Here is a 21,078-nt window from a genome sequence, read left to right on the forward strand (position 1 = left end):
ATGCAGGAAATAATGTTGTTTTTTCGTATGATAAAGTTGGAAAATCTTGTATTCTTTTTACAAATCAATCAATCAAGCTTTATTTATATAGCACCTTTCATACAATTCAAATGAAATTCAAAGTGCTTTTAAGATTTAAAAACCAGAAAAAAGGACATAAAATATGCTATGTACTAAAAAACTAAATGGATTTTGAAGTAGAGACTAATGCACATCAACAACAACAAAATAAAGTAAGTTAAAGCAGGGGTTCCCAAACTTTTCAGCAAGCAACCCCCAAATATAGGTGCCAAAGATTTGTGACCCCCATGTCCCTTGAAATGGTTAAATGTTACTTCATACTTCAAAATGAGTTTACCTACATGCACATGTGGCTGTGTTTCCTGTGCTGCTAATTGTTAGCTAACCCTAACCCTAACTTTAGAAGTCATCTGGGAGAAAAGAAAGGTAGAAAACTAATGAAATGTACTTATTTGCAGGATTTTATTTCAAATGCAACTACTATTTTTGTCTGTATTTGTTACCATAATGGGTAAAATAAACAAATTAAGATTACTGACTGTAATCTAACCCAGGGGGGTCCCGACCCACACTTTAGGAACCCCTGAGTTAAAGCATCAAAACAACAATAAGTACATAAATAGTTTTAAAAAATACATTAAAAAGGATCAACATACAATAATACAAAACAAATACTTTAAAAATTAATACAATAAGAATTTTTTAAATTAAAATAAAACATTAAATTGTTAAAATGATGAAACCCTGCATGAAAGCCAGACTGAATAGATTCGTTTTTAGTTTATTCTAGAAGTCTCAGTGTGTGTTTTAGGAGCACGTCCAAAGTAAAGTGTTTAAACTGAGGTGCTCCTGTAGATATTTTTAGTTGCTGATGTAAGAAACAGATGGCTCTACATGTAACTTGTGACATTAATGAGTGCTGTATTTCCCCTGTATACAGTAAGTGCCCCCACAATGATTCATTCCTCCTGCTTAACAGTTGTCCTGTTTTCCTGTCTCCTGTTGTTGCTGACGCTGCTTGCAGGTGTTTCGGAAGGCGAGGGCCGTCGCTCCTTCCATCGTCTTCTTTGATGAGATCGACGCTCTCGCCGGTGAAAGAGGAAGGTATAGTGCGTTACTTCTTTGTAACTTCATAGGAAACGCTCTGGATTTAGAAGAAAGGGGTGAAACAGCGTCAGAATCACAGATCCTGCATGCTTAATGAACGCTCACTTCCTTTCCAAGAGTTCCTCGGTGATTGTTCACTGTTGACCGCCGTCACTGTCCACTGTTTACTATTTTCAGCTCTGTGGTCACTCATTGTCCGGCGATGACAAATGCTCAGTCATCCCCACGGCCTGCTTTAATTTACCCTCCCTCGCCTTCTCCGACAAAGATTCACTTATGAATGGATGGAGCAAACATCCCAAAAAGTCTGCATGACTGCTCTATCAAAGCCCGCCACTCAGTTCCCATGGTGTCCGCTCAGACTTTTGCGGGTTTCTCTCGATGGGCGAACACAAAACACGGTCTTGTCCGGAGGCGCTTCAGTGGGATGGCACTGGGAACATCTGTGGCTTAAAGGAAAGAGGACGGGGGGCGGACAGAGGACACAGACCGGAGGCGCACAAACACTTCATTGTGCCCGTCCACGGCAGATGGGGAAGGCCAAATATGCAGCATGCTTCCTGGTAAACCAGCCGATGGAGCTAAATGTAGGAAGGATCATTTAAAGGCCAGCTTTTCTCTGTGGGCCCTCAGGCAAAGGCTTCAAATGCTACACAAAACATACAGTGCGTGTTTTAACACACCTGTTTTTTTTTAACGTCTTCTCCTGATTATGAAAGCTTGAGTTAAATCATCAATGTTCATGTCTCAGCACTTATTCACCCGTTAAATCTCCACCACTTAGAGAAAAGTTGAGTTCCTCCTCTTCTACTTCTACTCTTCTACTTTGGCAGTACAAAACATTTCTTGCTGTCACAGTAAATGTCACATCGGTGGAATGATGGGGCGAAGTCATTCTGCTGCTGAGCCAGCATCGGAGGTAATAAAAGAGGTGTAATGGAGGCATAACCGTGTCACTGTCAAGGTGGAGCCACAAGACAGGACACAGTTAAGATGTTAAGATGTGAGATGTTTGTTTATACCTTCCCTCTCATACTTTCACAGTGCAGTAACACTTTGTAAAATCACTCAATGGAGCACCAATATTCAGGGGCGTGTAGATCAATGGGTACGTTTACAGGATATTAAAAAGATACATATCGATGGGCAAAGGGGAAAAACCTCCTATCTGAAAAATTTACTCTTTTGAGAAAACTAAAAAAAACTGTTTTTTCTGTTGCAGAATTCTATTTGTTAAGTCTACCCAGTATATAATACACTGTTTTTGGACTTTATGAATATATTATTTGTTAACAATACCAACTAGGTATTAGTGCCTCACAAAGTGCAGATAGGAGGTTTTTCCCTACTTTTCCTGGATCATTTTGCAGATAGGAGCTTTTGCATTTGTCTCAAGTTGCAATAGGTCTAATATCTAATATCTAAAATCAAATTTAAAATAAGTGTTTTCAAGTAAAAAGATGGGCCAGTGTAGTAAATGGAATAGTTCCTAAGTTGTAGTATACCAGGGTCAGAATTCCTTAAGTGGGAAATTCCTTAAATTCAGTGTATTTCTTTCCTTGTCCACTGAAAATGAATGTTCCCCATTGTGTTCAGTGATTGCATAACTAAATAATGACAAAGAACTGGATGTAAGTAAACTCTTTATGAGCGTTTTGCATTAGTTTGACTAAAAGTGGACTTTTTAAATGCAGGTAAGCATTATAGTCGGACTGAAATTGCACTAAGTTGAATTTCTCAAAGTCAGACCAGTATATCTAGATTTGTTCTCGCTTTAATGCACCTCAACTGGCCCCAATCTTTGACCCAAAAGACCTTGCTGAATGCTTTTAATGTGCAAGACCAGCAGACCTCTTTCCCATCTCACTATTTTGACATAATCGTGTCATCTTCTCTTATCAATTTTATTTTTCTGAACTGTCCAGGTGGATAATCCAGATATTCGACAAGATGACTTGTGTGCTTTGATGTTTTAGTGCTGTCTTGACTCATTTCCAGTACAGGATACGACTTTATTGCAGCTTCATCAATCAGTTTTGTCGCTGGCTGGTTTGACAAGATCTCTCAGCCTTCTCTTCACTTTGATTGAGCTCCCCTTCCTTATCTTGATGTTCATTTTTGCAAATGTACTCTGCCTCTGCAGCCAGCCTTCCACAGTGTGAGAGTTTGTCAGCTGGACGGGAGGCTGGACTCGTGCCTCGAGGCCACTCGCCATTAAAAAAAAAAAAAAAAGAAGCACTTAGCACTGATCTATAAAGGTTATTTATTGGTCTTCACTTCCTGCCGTGTTTAATCAATGAAGTGGCTTTGCACGCCGGCAAGAATTCAAAACTGTTGACACAACCAGACAGCCTCTGCTGTATATTCTGTTTTTCCTTTTTCTCTGGAGGCAGGAGATGAGAAGCACCTGTAAATCTGTCAGCCTACCTGCCACGAGTTCAAACTGGTGGAATGAAATGAAAAAGACAGAAAGACAGGAAGAGAGGCGAACGAGGGGGGGTCAAACATGGATAAATGTTAGATAAAGACAGGTGACTGACGGACACGAGGGAAATGTTCAGGATCGACTGAAATGAAAATAAACTGACGGAGCACAAAGTAAAGAAAATAGAAGACATTTATGAGAAATGAAAGAGGGGTTGTTCTTTATCTGTCCCTCTTCTTTCTTCTACCCTCATCCTATCTTTCCTTGGTTCCTCTCCCCTCTTGATCTTAAGTGCTTCTCTCTCTTTTTCAGACATGTTTCATCTTTTGTCTCCCCCTCTGCGGTCATATCTTTGTTCTCATACCTGTTTATCTCCCATTCATCGCTCTGTCCCCCCAATCCTTCCCCCCCCACTGTCGCCCCAAACTCTGTCTGTCTGTCTGTCTGTCTGTCTGTCTGTCTGTCTTTCTCTCTCTCTCTCCCTCCCTTCATATCTCAGTGACAGAGCTCCTTTGTGCTCCTCTGCAGCCTTGTCTCTGCTAATGACTTCTGGCACTTCCGCTGGCCCTGTCAACAGAGGCTGTGTGTGTGTGTGTGTGTGTGTGTGTGTGTGTGTGTGTGTGTGTGTGTGTGTGTGTGTGTGTGTGTGTGTGTGTGTGTGTGTGTGTGTGTGTGTGTGTGTGTGTGTGTTAGTTTGAGTAGAGAGGGGTGGCTGTCGGCACTGTGTTATGGAAAATAACCACCTTGTAATACAGTGACTAACACGCTGATGAGTTTCTACAAGGATAGAGTTGCTAATATTCTGTTTTAAATCTTTCTTACTGTCAGAAAATGCTGCTGTGAAAATTGATGGTGCAACCTTCTCAAACATTTTCTCTGTCCCTTAAAGCTCTACTGTAGTTTAAAAAGTAAAAGAAACCAACACACACAGAAGGGAGCTGCAATGTTGCACTTCCATACCATGTCCTGGTAGCCTGTAAATTAAGTTACCCATCAAATGTTCCTTAATTTTACAAACTGCCTGTTTAAATTTGCTGCCCATGTAAAGCACTTATTAACTTGGGTTTTGAAAAGTGCACTATAAATAAAATGTATTACAATTATTGTTATTAATTGTCTGTCATCACTTCAATACAAGATTTGACCTTCTTTAAAAGAATGTATCTATTTATCAATAATCTGCAAAAAAAAAAGTAAAAACAAAAAAACAAAACAGGAATCAAGAGGAGGTTTTATTTTTAGTGGGACTATGCTTTTTCAAAAACTCTCATCTTCTTTTTAATAATTATAAATTCTGCAGATAAGGAAGTTTTCATGGTATAAAAACAGGGATGTGAAACTTTTTTTTTAAATTAAATTAAATGCTTAGAGGGAGGAGACAGCTTCAAAGTGTCAAAGTGTTCATTCGCAGATCTGTGGTGATTCACACACTCCAAGATAAGGCGGCCTTTCGCTCAGGCTGATTAGCTGCACCTGTATGCCTGGTTTGCAGGTGGTTGCTGAAACCCAGAGTACTTTGGTGAAATTTGTATTACGTTTGACACAAAGTGAATATTACGTTTCAGATTGTGCCTTTCAAAAGAAGAAGAAGAATACATTTATTTATTGGGATAAACCCCCTTGAGATGTGTCATCTCGTTTTAGAGGGGGTCCCAAGAGAGAGAAAGCACAGTGATGACGTTATGTTCCATCACAGTGGCAGCAGGTAGCAGGAAGATGCTGCAGCAGCTAATCTATGGTGTGCCGAAAGGGACAAATTAGCACCTTATTAACATTTGATACAAAATATAGCATCATGATTGCACTGTCTGAAAAAAACTATCCTTAAATGATGAAATGAAGAGTTTGATTGAAATGTCATCTACCATTGAAAACTGGAGATATTGCAACAGATACCAACATGATCTCATACGAGACATGAAACCAAATTACTAACAAAATCAAAATATTGCCAAAGGAAAATTGAAATGGATGCACTTTATTTATTTTCCTATTGAGTTCAAGTGTGACAAAACATTATTATAATAAAGCACTAAAGAGCTGCAGAGACACCCTGACATATGAGTCTTGTTCTTAACAAACATTATTGGTTTAGACCCCAACAAGCATCAAGTCATTTTTATTTGATACTGGCTTCAGTGAAAACACTATATTTTTGTGCAAAAATTGCCTTTTGCCACTTACTGTGAATCCTTATATACTTTGTCAAAGAATTATAAGATTGATCTTGTTTATGTGATGTAGCCCTGTTAGTACAGCAACTGAGCTATGACAACAGATCTATAGCTGTTCAGTAAGACGTTGTGAAGATATGGCATCTCCTCCATTTTTGAAGTTATATTGAGACTGTTAAAAAATATATGTATATATAAAAATCCAATAGCAAACGACAGACTTTGCAAACCATTTCTTGCATAAACAAAATCCACTTCCATTTCACTCAATGGAAACCTGGGTGGGATTTTCAGTGTTCCCAAACTTCCGAGTTGTCTGATCAGAGGCAAACAGTAACAAGCCCAAACAAGGTGACATATTTGCTAACTCTGTGTAAAGGAGGTCTGCTCGATTCTGGAGGGATGGAGCGTTTTATGATGCCTTGTTTTGAGTTGCAGTTCAGTAGAACATCATTGGCAGGAAAACACTCGTCTGCTGCCAAAGGCTTTTCTTTTAGGGCAAATTGTGTTAATGAAAGAACCTGCTATCAGAGTGTCAGTGAAACTATTCAGAAATTCCCTGCAAGTATCCAACAGCTGGATGAGTTCATCTCTAGTAATTACGGTGATGACTCCATGTGTTGACTCCAGTTGCTTAAGCATGTCATACAGGCATTTACGTATTCTAAATTGCACTGCTTGTTCCCTTCATTCCTTTACAGTAAATAATGTCTGTCCTCACCTCATCCATCCATCCTATTCTATCTGTAATTCATCACTTTCACCTTCAAGGATTCCCTTTTTTTGTATAAGTTTCTGCCTTATTTACAAATGTCCTTCTTCCTCTCCATCATCGATCTTTGTTTCCCTCTCCTTTAATCCAATCCACTCATCTGTCTGATGTTCCCGTCCACCTCTCCAGCTCTTCGGGCTCTGGCGGTGTAGGAGACCGGGTCCTGGCTCAGCTCCTGACAGAGATGGACGGCATCGAGCAGCTCCAGGACGTCACTGTGCTGGCCGCCACCAACCGGCCCGACATGATCGATAAGGTAAACAGACGCCGGCTCTCTTGTCTTCTTCTCTTCTTCCTCCTCTTTGGTCCCTGATTGATAAGGTTGAGGGGATGTTGTGTGTTTGTCTCTCCTGTCTCCTCCTGTCCCTCCCTTGCTCTGTTGTACGTGATTGATAAGGTTAAAGGTCACCTGCTCCGGCCTGTCTTCCTCCACTCTCTCTTTGGACACTGTTACTCTGCCTTTGAGTGGTTGGAGAGAGATCAAATGGTTGTTCATCATGCTGAAAAGTAGAGAGAAATGACTTCAGAACACTAGAGGTCTACGGGTACAAAGAATCTGCTTCCTTGTCAGGACCCATCAAATTGAAAGATCTTATCCAAGTCTTGGTTTGAAAGTTTTAGCACTCTTTAATCTTATTCCTAGCCATGCCAATAGTCCAACTAAAGGCATGCTATCATAGCTTCGGTCCAAGACTTCCATTGATGCTTAAATACCTGGAATGAATTAGGGATGGGCATTTCAAGCCAAAATACAATTCGATAATCATTGGCTTCTATGCAACGATTATTCAAATAATCCCCCTCCCCACACACACACACACACACACACACACACACACGCGCACACCTGTCCCATTAACAGCCCGTTTGTGTTGCAGTCACATTAACCAGTAGCAGGATGAGGTGCTGACAGTAGCGGGCACTGACGGCGTCTGTCTTGATCTCTATGTCGTTGTTTCTGTGATGCAGCTTGGCGTTAATGTTTACATTTTACAGCCATGCTCAGTCTCTGGAAATCCGTGTGCATTAGTGTGGCCGTCAGAAACAGACAAAATCACGCCGACTGTCGCTAATACTTTTTCTTCTTCTTTTGCTATTTAAAGCTGGGGTTGGTAGTCTCGGAAAACTAGCATGAATTTGAATGTAGCATTTCCTCATGACTCCGTCTAAACCCCCCCCCCCTCCTCCCTCGGAGCTCCTCCAAAACGTCACCCCGCTCACATGCACGAGCGCCGCTGACTTGCGACTATATGATGGTGACTGATTCAAAACCGGTCCTCACCAAAACATTATCATAGTGAAAGTTAAAAACACAAATAAACATGGCTGCTGTTAGTACTCAAAACTGTCATGCTAGCATTATCCAGTTGTACCGATGACACGATATCAGGAGAAAAGTTATAACACACATATAATACTGTAACAACTCTACTGTTTGTTAAACGTGTTCAGTGTAGATGTTCTTAATTCCTACAGTGTTGACGGTCAGTGAAGGCATCAGGAGAGGTGTAGAGTGTGTGAGCTGGAGAGAGGAGAGACAAGAGGAGAAGTTCTTCATTCATTCAAACATTGATTGTTGCTTTGTTGGTTGGCGTGATCACGGCCGACAGTGACCGGTTATTAAAACTCAAATCGGCTCATCATCCCTACAGCGTCCGGATGGACGCTACAGTACATCTACATTTTCTGTAGGACTTAATAAATGTCATTAATTCTTTTGCTTGTCAGAGCCCCCGTGGTGAGAGCTTTTTAGACTCTGATCCGGACTACAGTCCTGAAAAAAGTACCTCATAGAGTCAGAGGGGACAGGCCCGAGATAGAGCGAGAGGGTCAGTCAGTAGAGTCAGGGGAAGCAGAGGCAGGGGAAGGGGAGTGAACGCCAGGGGACCAAAAAACAGTGATTGGTTGGTGTTTTCCCAGGTTTACTCCGGCTGTAGATAGCAGCTTTTCTTCACTCTTTTTTAAGAACACATTATGTATTGATTGCCATCGGGACATAAAGACCATTTCAACCAGTATGACAAAAAGTGTATCTAAATCTGATTACCAACCCCAGCTTTAATGCAGTTAGGATTCTTTTTCTTCTGTTTCTTAATGCGGTTAGCAAACAGCTTTAAGATGCTCTGTAGCCACCGTCTAGCGGGAATACCATAATACAACCAGGCACCGGTGAAAACTATGAAAAATTTTACTTCTAAAATGAGAAAATATTCCAAGTAACTCTTCAATTTTTACAAAGTGAACGAATGTTCGGATATTCGATAATCATTGCCCATCCCTAGAATGGATCGACTTGTAATCATGGCTTCATTGTACCTGAAGGATAAACTCTAATGATGGTGATCCCTTGATTATCATCTAGAAGCGACAGCTGCTCAAAGCTTTTACAAATCTATTGAACTATCTCCTCCTTTACTTGACTGATTTATTCCGAAACTCCTTTTGTCTCCTGACATTTCCTTGTGTGCAACACTGACATCATCATTCTTGGTTCGGAGATAACTGTTCCAACATGCACTCTATTGGTTAACATAAAACTGAATGATCTAATACCTGCAAGACTAAGAACTCTCCTACCAAGATACTCAGATGTATGTTTCTTATTTTTAATGAATGTACTGATGCATTGATCACTAAACTTTGTTGTCAACTTTAGTAAAAATGATCTCAGCTTTCAGCTCACAGAACACACAACTTTGAAAACATAAACAAAAATACAACATACTAAGTGCAGCTGCTCTACAAGTATCTGCTAGCATGGCTGTTTATTTTCCATTAGCAAAGAGCAATGCATTCATTCAAGTATTCAGGTTCCATGAGCAACTCCTGCACCCTCATTCCTATCTGAGACAATTTAATCATCACACTTTGATTCCTTTTTTCGTCTGTTTGATGGACTCTTTACATATTGGTGCTCCAAATCCTGACTAATTTATAAAATAAATAAAAACCTAATGTTCAGGATCCAGCTGTTAGCATTCATGAGGCTCAGGTCAAGACAATGAAGAATTACAAGACAGTAATCATTTCAGTTTACCCCGTCTCTTTTCTTCTTCCTCTCCAGGAATACTTGAGTAAATTAAGATGCTACTATCAGTCTTTTATTCTCCTTCCCTCCATTCATTTTCTATTTTCCACCCTTTTATCTCCCTGTCTTCCTCTTCTTTGGTCTCTTATCCGCCCATCTCTGTCCTAATGAAATTTCCTGAGTGCTGATCAAAGACGGAGTCTGTGCCTTGTCAGAAAGGACACAGGAAGGGAAATGTCACGGTGCTTCTTAAGCTCATGTCCAAGCTGTCGTTTGTCTCGGTCCTCTTCTTATTTTCGGCTCTCCTCCTCAGCTCACATGAAATACACCCATACCTTTAAATCTCTGATGCTGTGTTCATTGTTATGTGTAACCCTTAATCACATTTAATAATTTCACCCAAAGTTATAGGACAACACTTTTTTCAAGTAAACTTCTAAAGAGTTTTAAAAGAAGGACATTCCTGGAAAGTTGTGCAACTCTATGTTTTTCTCTTTGGCCTGAGCAAGGTTTCTTTTCCAGGGATCTGCTGCCTGTTAGATTTGGTCTGGTTCCTCATAGAGTTTTAGATTCATTCAGTTAAATAAAGCTCTTTTCAAAGCTTTCAGAACTGGGAACTTCTTGTTCTAATTTATACTTTTTATGAACCATTAAAAAAAAGATGAATATCTTCTTCATTCTTCGTTGGTGGGCAGGGGGGTAGATGAGTTTCTGGATGCAGGACATGACAGTAAAATCATGCCGCAGAGGACACTGTGTAGTGTTTACAACAAGATGGCACACCAAGCAACAGAGTCCAATGCTAGGATGGCAGTTTTTGCATCTACATAAATGCTCTGTGCAAATGTGCAGACATCCTCACTGTGTGTCCACAGGAGTGAAGGATGTGTTATAACAGAAAAGATAGGTAGAAATAAACTCTAACAGTCTATAAGGGGGTCAAGCCCCTGAGTGGACAGATGGGGAAACCCAGGCATCCCTCCACAAGCTGGCCTCCCTCTCAGGAAGTCGTCTCCCGGGCAGCTGAGAAATCAGATTACCTCCTTCTGCCAGCACCCCCCACCGAGGGAGAGTGTGAATGTGTGTGTGTGTTCTCTGAGGTTCAAGTCATTTGAATAAGGAAGCTATGACATACATTTGGAAAAGGAAGCTGCCAAATGGACAGATAGGCACCCCACTTTCTCACCCTGATCCCCCCCCCCCCCCCCCCCCCCCCCCTCGGTTTTAGCACCCAGCCTGCCTTCACCGCCCCTTTGCCACCGCAGTCACGGACTGTCAGTTCACACCGGAGATGGGCGAGCATTTCCATACCAATGGCAGGATATGATGGGACAAATGAAGATTAATGGGACGCTCGGGTGTCAATGAAGTCGTTGTGGACTGCAGCAGAGGAGGCTCCTGGGGGCCTCAGCTGTTTGACAGACAGAGTGGGAGGGAGGGAGGGGGAGAAAGTGGCATTTGCTGTAGCTTGAGAGGAGCAGGCCTGATATCTGTCTTTCAACTGCTGCTACTGGGCCACAGAGTTTTTAACTTCTTTCTTTAAAAGTTGAGAGTTGGTCAAACTTTTAATATTGCTTGAATCTGATGTAAATGTGACTTTTGAGGCCAATATTGATTGGAAAAGTTTGCAAAAACATATACTTACATTATTATTTTGGTGTTGGAATAGAAAGAGTCTTCTTTAGGTTTATTTTGCACCAACATGACAATACAAACACTAATCACAAGGCTTTTTAAATCTTAAATTAAGGATATTTAACATTCTTACACATTTCCAACCATCTGTCCCATGGACCATTGTCTTTGTCATCCTTAGTTTGTTGCAGACAGTGCTGAAAGTATTCTTAACTCTAAATCTGGAGCATGCTGTACTAGAAAGCAGCATAGAAGCAGTTTTGTAAACCCTACAAAGAACTATATTATATTTATATTCATGCATATTGGGGGACATACGCCAATACCAGCTTCTCTTTGATGTGCCTGTTTTGGCCTTATAATGTCATTAAGCCGGTATACCTGTGAGGCTCTAAATCCGGCATGTCCAAAGTACGGCCCGGGGGCCAATTGCGGCCCGAGGTCCATTTATTTGTGGCCCCAAGCTTCCATCTTAAATTGTGTTATTTATAGCACAGAATTAATCACATTCTGAATCATCTGTACATTTGCAGTTTCTTACAAGCACACAAACAAAACTAAAGTAAATCCTGAAATGTCTCAAAAAGCTTCATATGGACTACCTCTCTAAAGCCAAAGCTCTGGGAATTCTGCAAGACTGCTGTAAAGAAGAAACACAAAAACTCTTAAAGCTGACAGGTTTACAAATGAATGTTTTTATCATGATGTGAAAATGTTCTTGATGAACACTAAAAGTTCAGAAGACACAAAAGAGGACACAAGACAAGATCAAAATTATGAAATCTTACAGAAAAGGTTAAATTAGGTGCATAAAAATAGTTCAGAATGCAGGAAAATAATTATTTTGTTATAAAATGTTGTCTGCTGGTCAGAACAGTCTTAAAAACAACATTAAAAAGAAGTGTGATGAAATCCAGATTGTGATCCTGCCATAGGAAAATAATGATACAATATTTTTTCCCACATTGCCCGACCTTAATGAAAAACATTTTCCCCCAGAAGAAGATAACGTTTGCTAATCTTACTTCCTAGTTACTGTTTTATTGAGAAAACATTTAAAATAATTGATATTAAATAGATGTTTCATATGTAACTTTTAGGATTCCCAGGTTTCAGTAGGAGCCACTGACCCTGAGGTATTCTGACAGCATCATATGTGGCCCTCTTTGAAAAGAGTTTGGACACCCCTGCTCTAAATAATCCTGACGCCTCTCTTTTATAACTGTGACATCCTGTACTTTTGCACACAAAGTTCAGGATGTCACAAAGTACTTTTGTATGAAGTTCTTCAACTTCCTCCGGTCTTTGTATTACGACAGTGACAAATGTGAATATGCGGCAACAAAAAGCAGATAGTGACTAATGCGGTTGAATCACATCCGAACAAAAAGATTCACACACAGTACGACTTCCTCTCAGATTTGTATCACAACAGCTTATTTTCTGCACAGGACTATCTATTCTTATGCCAAATACATGCACACTGCACTGTTTTACTGTGTCGGCATCATCTACTGTAGCGATGGTAAAAGACACAGCGGCTAATCTAATCTCTAGTAGGTTCGTCCTTTCCTCTGCATGATGACAAGTCACTAAACAAACCCCCCTCCACCTTCAAAAAGCGTCCCACACTTCCTCTTTCCTTTGTATTGTGCCAATCACCCAAGCCCACCTCTGACCTGCCACGACCGGGCCGTGGTGATTGATTAGCACCACCAGGGATATTTACCCAGCCCACTCAGTAGGAAGAACTCCCTGTCACTCTGTTTGTCGAGCAGCTGTCCATCTAACTGATTGTACACACAAACACTCACTCAACAAAGATGTCCCTTTTTTCCATTTGCAGTTAGAGGAGAACCACATTTTCCGTTTGGGTTTGTTAATGTTTTGGAATCCATCGGTGGCTTATTCCTCGGGACAGATAGAGTTGTTGGTTTGTTGTTTCACTGAATGGCCTATTTGTTTACCCTAATGTGAGCGGGCTTCTTCCATGCTATCAGGAGGCAGGAGTGCTTACAGTGGGGAAGATTACTAGCAGATGGGTCTTTGTTTGGGACCTGAAGTACCCAACTGGGTGCTTATCAGATCAGGGAAAGAAAAAAACAAAACAGAGGCAATAGAATTAGAGTTGAAGGGACAGTAGCTCAGTCTTTATGCTCTATAGGAACAATGGAAACGGTGGCATTTCACAGCTGTGGATAGATAGAGCTTCCTCCAGATTTATCTTCCCTTCCTTTCATTTATATGATAAAGAGAACAAGAGATACAGAGATGGTTGGAAACTCAGTTTACAGTTATATGAAACAAATGGGAGCAGGAAATGTCCACATTTGCCAAGCTTGATTGAAGAAGAAAATACTTGGGAATTCAACCTTTGCTTTTTACATGACTCTTAGTTTTGACTACCTAAAAAACAAATGGTATCATGCCAAATCAAACCTTCGTGGGTATTGTACCTGCTTCAATCAACTAGTTTTTATTTCAACAACTCCAATATTGTCTAGAGAGATCACAGGGGGGTTGATTGGAAACGTGTTAGGACACTGAGGCTGTAAACTAGGTTCAACAGGTACCATTCATTTGGATGTGGCAATCCATTTTTTTTTTACATTCTGTCACATTGTTTGTACAGAGTCCTTGATTTCAGGATTCTAGTAACGTCTCACAAACCAATAAACCAATGACAAACTCAGGCTGACATGCCAACATCATCAAAACACTGTTTGCTTCCAAACACACACACCTGCCTGCCATTACCTGGAGCCTTGGCTTCATGCTCCACAGAGTCAGAATTACAAATACATGCAAAATCACTTCATGATTTGGCAACAAACAAACACATTTTGGCTGCATCATTATGCTAGCTGTTAGCCGTTGAAGCCACTGGGAACATGTCAGCAATAGTTTTAGGCACAGCTAGGCCTATTTAGAACCCAACAGCACTGCTAGCATAGCTGTAGGCTTCAAATACATGTCTTAAACAACATCTAATTGTTTCTCTGCAGAGTCTGGCTATAATATTTAAACTGAACTCCACTTCCTTACTTAATTCAATGGAACTTTATGTTGCATCTCCCTAAATGGTGATGCAGTTTTGTCTGTGATCACTGAACAGACTTTGTTTTTTTTTTAAAAGGACCTTAAAACATAAGATCAGGAAAGATGAGTAATTAACTTTAAACTTTAATCTATCAAAACAGTGAGGAGTCTACTAATTCTTTCAGACCATTCCAATGACTTCCTTCAGTCTTTTTGATACTAGTTAATACATATCATCTTGAGGACACCTGATTCCATCCCTCTCTGGTTCTGATGAAGTGTGTTCTGTTATTTCAGAATAAATGCACCCATAAATCCTGTCTGGACAGGTATGAGCAGCGCCACACGTCCCCCTTACAAACTTCCTTTTCCCCAGTGTTAGCAAACACATTCACTCACTGTTGTGGGTGAAATCGTGCCAAATGGCTGTTTGAGTCACACAACAGCTCTCCAGGTGTGTAACTCCCTTGGAACAATAATGACAAGCTGTGCTTCCTGAGGAGTCTGTTTGCCAGATTTCATCTTAAAACCCTGAAGGTTATTAAATCTGATTTCGTGATTGTTCTCAGGAAAATTACAGAATGGTGTTTAGAATAAAAGAGAATAATAGAATATGAATATGTATAGCTTTAAGAAGTACAAAAATAAGCAGGTGATGTATCTGATCATGGTTTTACAAGTACAAACATATCATAGAGACAATAAAGTTTTCAAGTATTATTCATTGTATCATTTCTGCATTAGTTTTTCCTCACAGGTCATGCTAAGATGTTCCTCCCTCTAAAGTCTCTGCCCTCCATGTATTGTAGTGTCACTTATGAACAGGAGATGGTGCCAAACCTGACATGTGTCACTTCTTTGACAATAATGTCCAAGACTGGCACCTTTAACAGATTTAAACTCTTAAATTCATATCAATCTTCAGAAAAGAAGGACTTCAACCTGCAGTTATGCTGCTGAGAAGATAAAGTCTGTGCAAATGTCTTCAGTCATGGGGGGTGAAATCCAACTTAGGATGAAGTCTCAAAGACATCAGTTGTTGGCTGTGTGAATCAATAATTCCTCTTTACATTTTTTCCACTGAAATGAAGCTCGACAGCATGTTGGATTTCACATAAAAAGGGGACATGTTAATGTTCTAGTTCTAGTTCTATCACATATTTCTTGTAACACGTGCTAGCTCTGTAATATGCACCATGTGACTCTTTCTTGCTCACTATCTTTAATTGAAGTCCATGCTTGTTTTCCAAGAGTTAGCAGAGCTACTTTTGAATCCAAGACACACAGAATCCCCATTTCATATCCATTAACTGAAGCTAAGCCATCGCTCTTTTGTAATTATACACACTTAACTGAGGTGAATCCGGCCTCGTGACTTCTCCCAAACAAGAAAGTCCATGTTGATAAACGTGAATGAATTCATGCCGACCTTCTGTGATCTACTGGGAATCTAGCAGCAGGAGTCGTGCAAAGCAAATACACGACATCAAGCATGCAGCATGAGCAGCCTGAACATCTGCCAGTGTTTTCCAACCCAGTCTGGACGCTGCTAATTGTAATCACAGTCGAATTCCTCCCAACTGTAATTAGTGGGCCACTTTATAAATATTCAGGCATTAGCTAAGTGTAGCTTTGATTTTTCCTCCCCTTCATTCTACAGCATTCAGTACTCACATCAGTGCCTGTGTGTGGCTGTGTGTGTGTGTTGAGTTTCTGCATGTGTGTGTACTGGCTTTCCATTCATGTATGCTTGCATGCTGGTGTTCCAGATCTTAATCACTGGTGTCTTGCAAATGATTTATGCCTTTGTTATCACCTGCCTGGTGAACCAGAATGGCGGGGTTTCCCACCTCATGACTTTCTATAAAGTGTCAAATACGTCATAAATCACATGACAGAAGAGACGCATAGATTCCTGTGCAATTGGATTTATATAATGTTTTTACTAGGGCTGCAGCAGAGAGTTCAAAGAGCTTTAATCAGTCCATTATTCCAACAGACTAAACATTTGGTCCTATAGACATTGAAAAAAAACACCATAACCCAAAGCTGCATGCTTGAATAACTTAGTTTGTCCAACAAACATTCCAAAACTCAAAGATTGTAAGTTCAAGAGTAGATGTGAAATCCAGAAAAGCAACATATTGTGAAATTAAAAAAGGGACTTGTGAGTTTTCAGGATTCTAGCTTAAAACCACTTAAAACCTAAACATCCTTATATATATATCCTTATATATATGTATGTATCACATTCATTACCAGCACTTTTACATAGATAATTCTAACTATTCTGCGCTTTTGTATAAACTTTATTTGTATTTCATTTCATTTCATTTCATTTCATTTCATTTCATTTCATTTTATTTTATTTATTTATTTATTATTCCTATTTACATCTTATTTTATTCCTTCTTTCTATTAATATTTTGATATTTACATACTGTTTATATGAGCAAACTGTAATAACAGAATTTTTCCCTGGGATAAATAAAGTATTTCTGATTCTAAAAAACCTCCTGAAATTTTAGAAAATTTTAAAAATTATTATAAACATTATTATTTTCTTGTATCGTGATTTATTTGTATATATATTGAATTGTATCCTAAGAATCTGTAGGAAAAATAATCTACACTTAAAAAAAAAAAATCTGCTGAACTTTTTCACTAAACTTTGCCAAAAAATAGTCACATAACATTTTGGAGACAAGACAATTTAGTTACTAAAACTTTAACAAAAGTTATTTCAAATGTGGTTATTTTTTTATTTTTAGAGAGCAAAGGTATTTTACTTGTTCATGGCTACTTCCATAATGCATAATGACTACCTGGATGTAAACAAGCACAGGTGACAGATGGCATCTCATAGCGCAGCATGGTTTAACAGTCTTATAATCTAGAGTATTGAGATAAAGCTGTATAAGGCTGTCTACTTGAACTGGCATATAACCACTGTAACCAGCACAAGTATGTGGATGTTAACCTGCAGGAAGGGCTGAAGGCTGGTGGTGCTAGCTCTGCTAATGTTAGCCACACTCGAACACCCAATTCTACATTGTTTGCACTTTGCAGCGGACTGTGATAGATTGAATTTCCGTTCAAACACCCTGGAAATGAGTCGCTTCAGAACGTCTCTAATGATTATACAAAATACATGAATCTTAGCTCCATCTGCAAAAATAGAAGGCTTTACCTATCATAGCTTTTATTTTAGATCAAGTTTAGACGGGACTACACACAAAGGGATCCGGAGCTGCCAACCCTGAGAGGTTGGTTTTCAAAGGTGAAAGTATAAATACATTTAGGTTTTATTGCTCGTACCTGATCTTAAAAACAAAAGCTGCCTCGCTGTTGTCTGACTACTTGATTTATTGACTATTAATTTCAAAACTAGGGGTAACCCTGTCTGACTCCACTGTAAAGTAGCCTAAAGCAAATCATAAAACTGTTGAATGTATGCCGTGCTTCTGTTTATGTGTTGGCTCATATGAATACCTCTTAATTCCTGCCTCCATAAAGACTGTGCGTTATGACTGAGGCGAAGAAAAGCCTCCAGTGAACACCCAAAACATTTCACCCTTTGTTATTCACAACAGGGGCAGCTGAGGATCCTCGGAGTGTCTCTCTGTGAATACCTTTTTTTGTTTTGCCTTTTCTTTGGCTCAAACCTCCACCTGAGCTGATCCTTCTCTCAACAGGAAACAACCCTTAGCCAAAAGAGCGGCCGTAAGCCAGCCAGTCAAAACAGGCCGTCCTTTATTTTGTGTTGGCCTGACGTTATCATCTCCCAAGCTTTGCTCTCCTCTCGTGACGAGCCGAGCATGATGGAATCTCTATTGGTGCTGTCTTAAAGGATTAGAGCTTATTCACAGTTTTTTTCCTGACTGCACAGTTTTGAATAGGGCCCCGCTGCCACAGAACAGGCTGTCCTGCTGAAGCTGAGCTGTCCATATTATCCACATTGTAGATTTTGAGTGTCCCTCTGCTGAAACGATGTGTTCTTCTAACCACAAGCTGCAGTTTTGATATTATTCTCTTTGCTTAAACACCCTCTAGCTGTCTTGTTTTGAGAGGATTCAAAGCGTATCCCGCCGCGGTTTGTGTTTCTAAGATGCAGTAATGAGAAGGCAGAGTGAGAGTTTTGGCTTGTGGCTTAGCGGAGCTACAGTGGCAAAAGAAAACAAAAAAGTGTGTGTATTTGTGTGTGTGTGTGTGTGTGTGTGTGTGTTTGGAACTTTGCAAGCCAGTAATGGGATACCACCTAGGGATGGATGAGCTCTGGGAAGCTGTGTGCGTGTGTGTGCGTGTATATGTGTGTGAGTGTTTGTGAGCATTGGGGGAGCCGGATCCCCAGGCAAGTATCAAACTTCAAGGGCTGTATTAGTATCAGCTTACACATGTGTGCATCCAAGAATACCACCACAAAAAAACCTCCAATCCGACCAAACGGTGAAAAACCTGCAAGACCAGACAAACGCTGCTTCTCTGGCCACAAAGGATTTAACTTAAGGGGGGAACTGAAGAAGCTTGTACAAATAAACTTGACAGAAAATCCTTTCTTCAATAATATAGGGATTCCTTTTCTGATGCAATACTATGGCATCTTAAACTGTTAGACATACTTGCATAAAGATCCTCATAAGTAGAAGTTAATAAAAGTCACCTGTCTTAAGTGTAACCAGTTAAAGTATAAATCTTGCTGTTTGTAAATCAAAAGACACATTTCTGTTCGCTCCTCCTCTGTTTTGGTGAGCTAGACAGAGAAAGACAAGAGGATTGTAGAGGGAGGTGTGTGTGTGTGTGTGTGTGTGTGTGTCCGGGGTTGAGGGTGGTGTGGTGGTGGTGGGGTGTGAGGGAGGGATAGGGAGGAAATGAGGGCTCTTTGTGCTCTGCTACCTGGCAGACATCTCCAGCATGTGTCGTCTTGCCTCTTGGCAAGCTGAGACCACCGGCGCCCTTGGAATGCTCTCAGTTCAGGAAATCTCGTTTATTCTCATAAATGCTGCTCCGAAACCCCCCTCATGCAGGACTGCTGCAGAGCTGCTCGATTTTACTCTCTTTATTTCTCTTTTCCTTCTCCTTATTTGTGTCTTTTATAAACAAAATGTCTTCTAGCTTGTCATGTAGAGCTGATGCTACTTCAGCATATGAAGAACTTGTGCAAAATGTGATAAGATGATGAGCTTATATGCTTTCACATTAATTTATGTCAACAAAGATAGCAGATTGTAGTCACTCCTAATGTTAAAAACAAAACAAAAAGCAAAAGTACACTTGTCTTAAATTCAATGGATGTTACTGTTATCCTACTCTTGTGACTCAAAAAAGACTGAAGGTATTTTGACAACAGATATGTCACAATGACGTAGTAAACCCAGTGCTTCCTCCCCTCTTACTCTGCCTCACACCTTTACTCAATTAATTTAATTCTCACTTAAACACTTTCATGCTTTTTCAAGCTTTTGAAAGACGTACAATCTACTTTGTTAGCATGAAGAGATAGTTATGTATCAGCTAGCCAGCTAACCAGCTACTTAGTTAAAGATAAAGATAACTTTATGGACTACTTTTACCAGGCACAAGGCAGAAATTTGTCTTTGACTTGTACATGCAAATATATGACATAAAAACACAACAAAAACATTGCATGAGGTCACACATTTTACTTACTTAACACACTTAAAAACCAAGCAGCAACCTCCGGTCTCAAAATATTAAGCCCATGTGAAAGGGTTAGAAACTGCAATTCATGGAGCATCCACTTGAGGCTGGCTGCAGAAACACCGGAAACCACATACACACACATTCAAAGAAGACGATCTTTGCAGCGATAATAAAGATGTTTACAGCCTGGTTCAAAAAACAGCTTGGGTCTAGGTAGCTAATTTCTCTGTGCGGGGGGTGAATTTTTTTTCAGAAGATATTAAGATTACGAGTTTTGCCCAAATAAGGACATGACTGACTTGACTGACAGGCGGGAACACTGTAGCTGTTGGCTAGGAGGCTCAAACTCCGCCTCTTTACTTCACACTAAGCATGGTTGAGTTCAGCATTTCTAATATGGCTCCCGCCGATGATTGGTCTCAAAACAGCGCTCAGGAACAGATGCGTGACGTGACGGATACTACTTCCATTATTATACAGTCTAAAAACACAACATATTCATAATAAACACAGTATAGCTCCACATAGCTAGGTAGGTTAGCTAGGTATGTATTAAGCTGAAATTAGGCCTTGAAATGAAATTAGTGTCTGCTCCAAACTCAAATAGAAGTCAACCATCTTATTAAAAAAAAGGGAATGGTAACATGTCTGAATTATTTCTGTATTTAGACTGACTCTTACCCCAGGGTGCCCCTTGTACACAGGCAATAGTCTTGAAGCGGGTAGCTCAGAGTCCATTTCATGGCCCCTCCTGCAAGTCAAATTGGCTCGAGCAATCAGAGTTTAGGCTAAAGTAGTCAAATTGGTCTCTATGATTGCCAAACTGCATGGTCTTACAGAAAAATCCTGCAACGGCAAATCAAATACATCCATTTATGAATTTTTAGGACGATAAAATTCTCTCTCTGAGAATTTGAAATCCTTGTTTAGTGTTTTTGCAACTGATAAGCTGTCAAATACCCAGATCCATTACTGAGACTGGCCTACCTGGATTGTATTTCTGGTCTCACTGGTACCTGAAACAACATGCCCCCACCTAAACTCAAAAAACACAAATACAGAGCGTTACAGTGGGTTAGTGGTGAAATACTACAGCAAGTCTACTGCCTTTGTTTTGCTGTATTATACAATGATGTCAATGTGATTTTAATAGGTGCATATGTGCCAGCTGTAGGGTGTTAGACAGTCAGCCTGGTCTGTCTTCACTCTATGTAAA

General features: G+C 40.1%; 1 protein-coding gene across 1 annotated transcript in view; it reads left to right on the forward strand.

The window, feature by feature from the left end:
• Positions 1-21,078, forward strand: part of spata5 (spermatogenesis associated 5) — a 155,863-nt gene that overhangs the window by 46,526 nt on the left and 88,259 nt on the right. Inside the window, exons 14-15 of the mRNA XM_034690793.1 lie at positions 1,046-1,125; positions 6,629-6,755. Of these exons, the coding sequence (XP_034546684.1) occupies positions 1,046-1,125; positions 6,629-6,755 (207 nt within the window). The remainder of the gene's footprint in view (positions 1-1,045; positions 1,126-6,628; positions 6,756-21,078) is intronic.

Source organism: Notolabrus celidotus, chromosome 8 (genome assembly GCF_009762535.1).
Source record: "Notolabrus celidotus isolate fNotCel1 chromosome 8, fNotCel1.pri, whole genome shotgun sequence".
In the NCBI taxonomy this organism is placed as follows: Eukaryota; Metazoa; Chordata; class Actinopteri; order Labriformes; family Labridae; genus Notolabrus; species Notolabrus celidotus.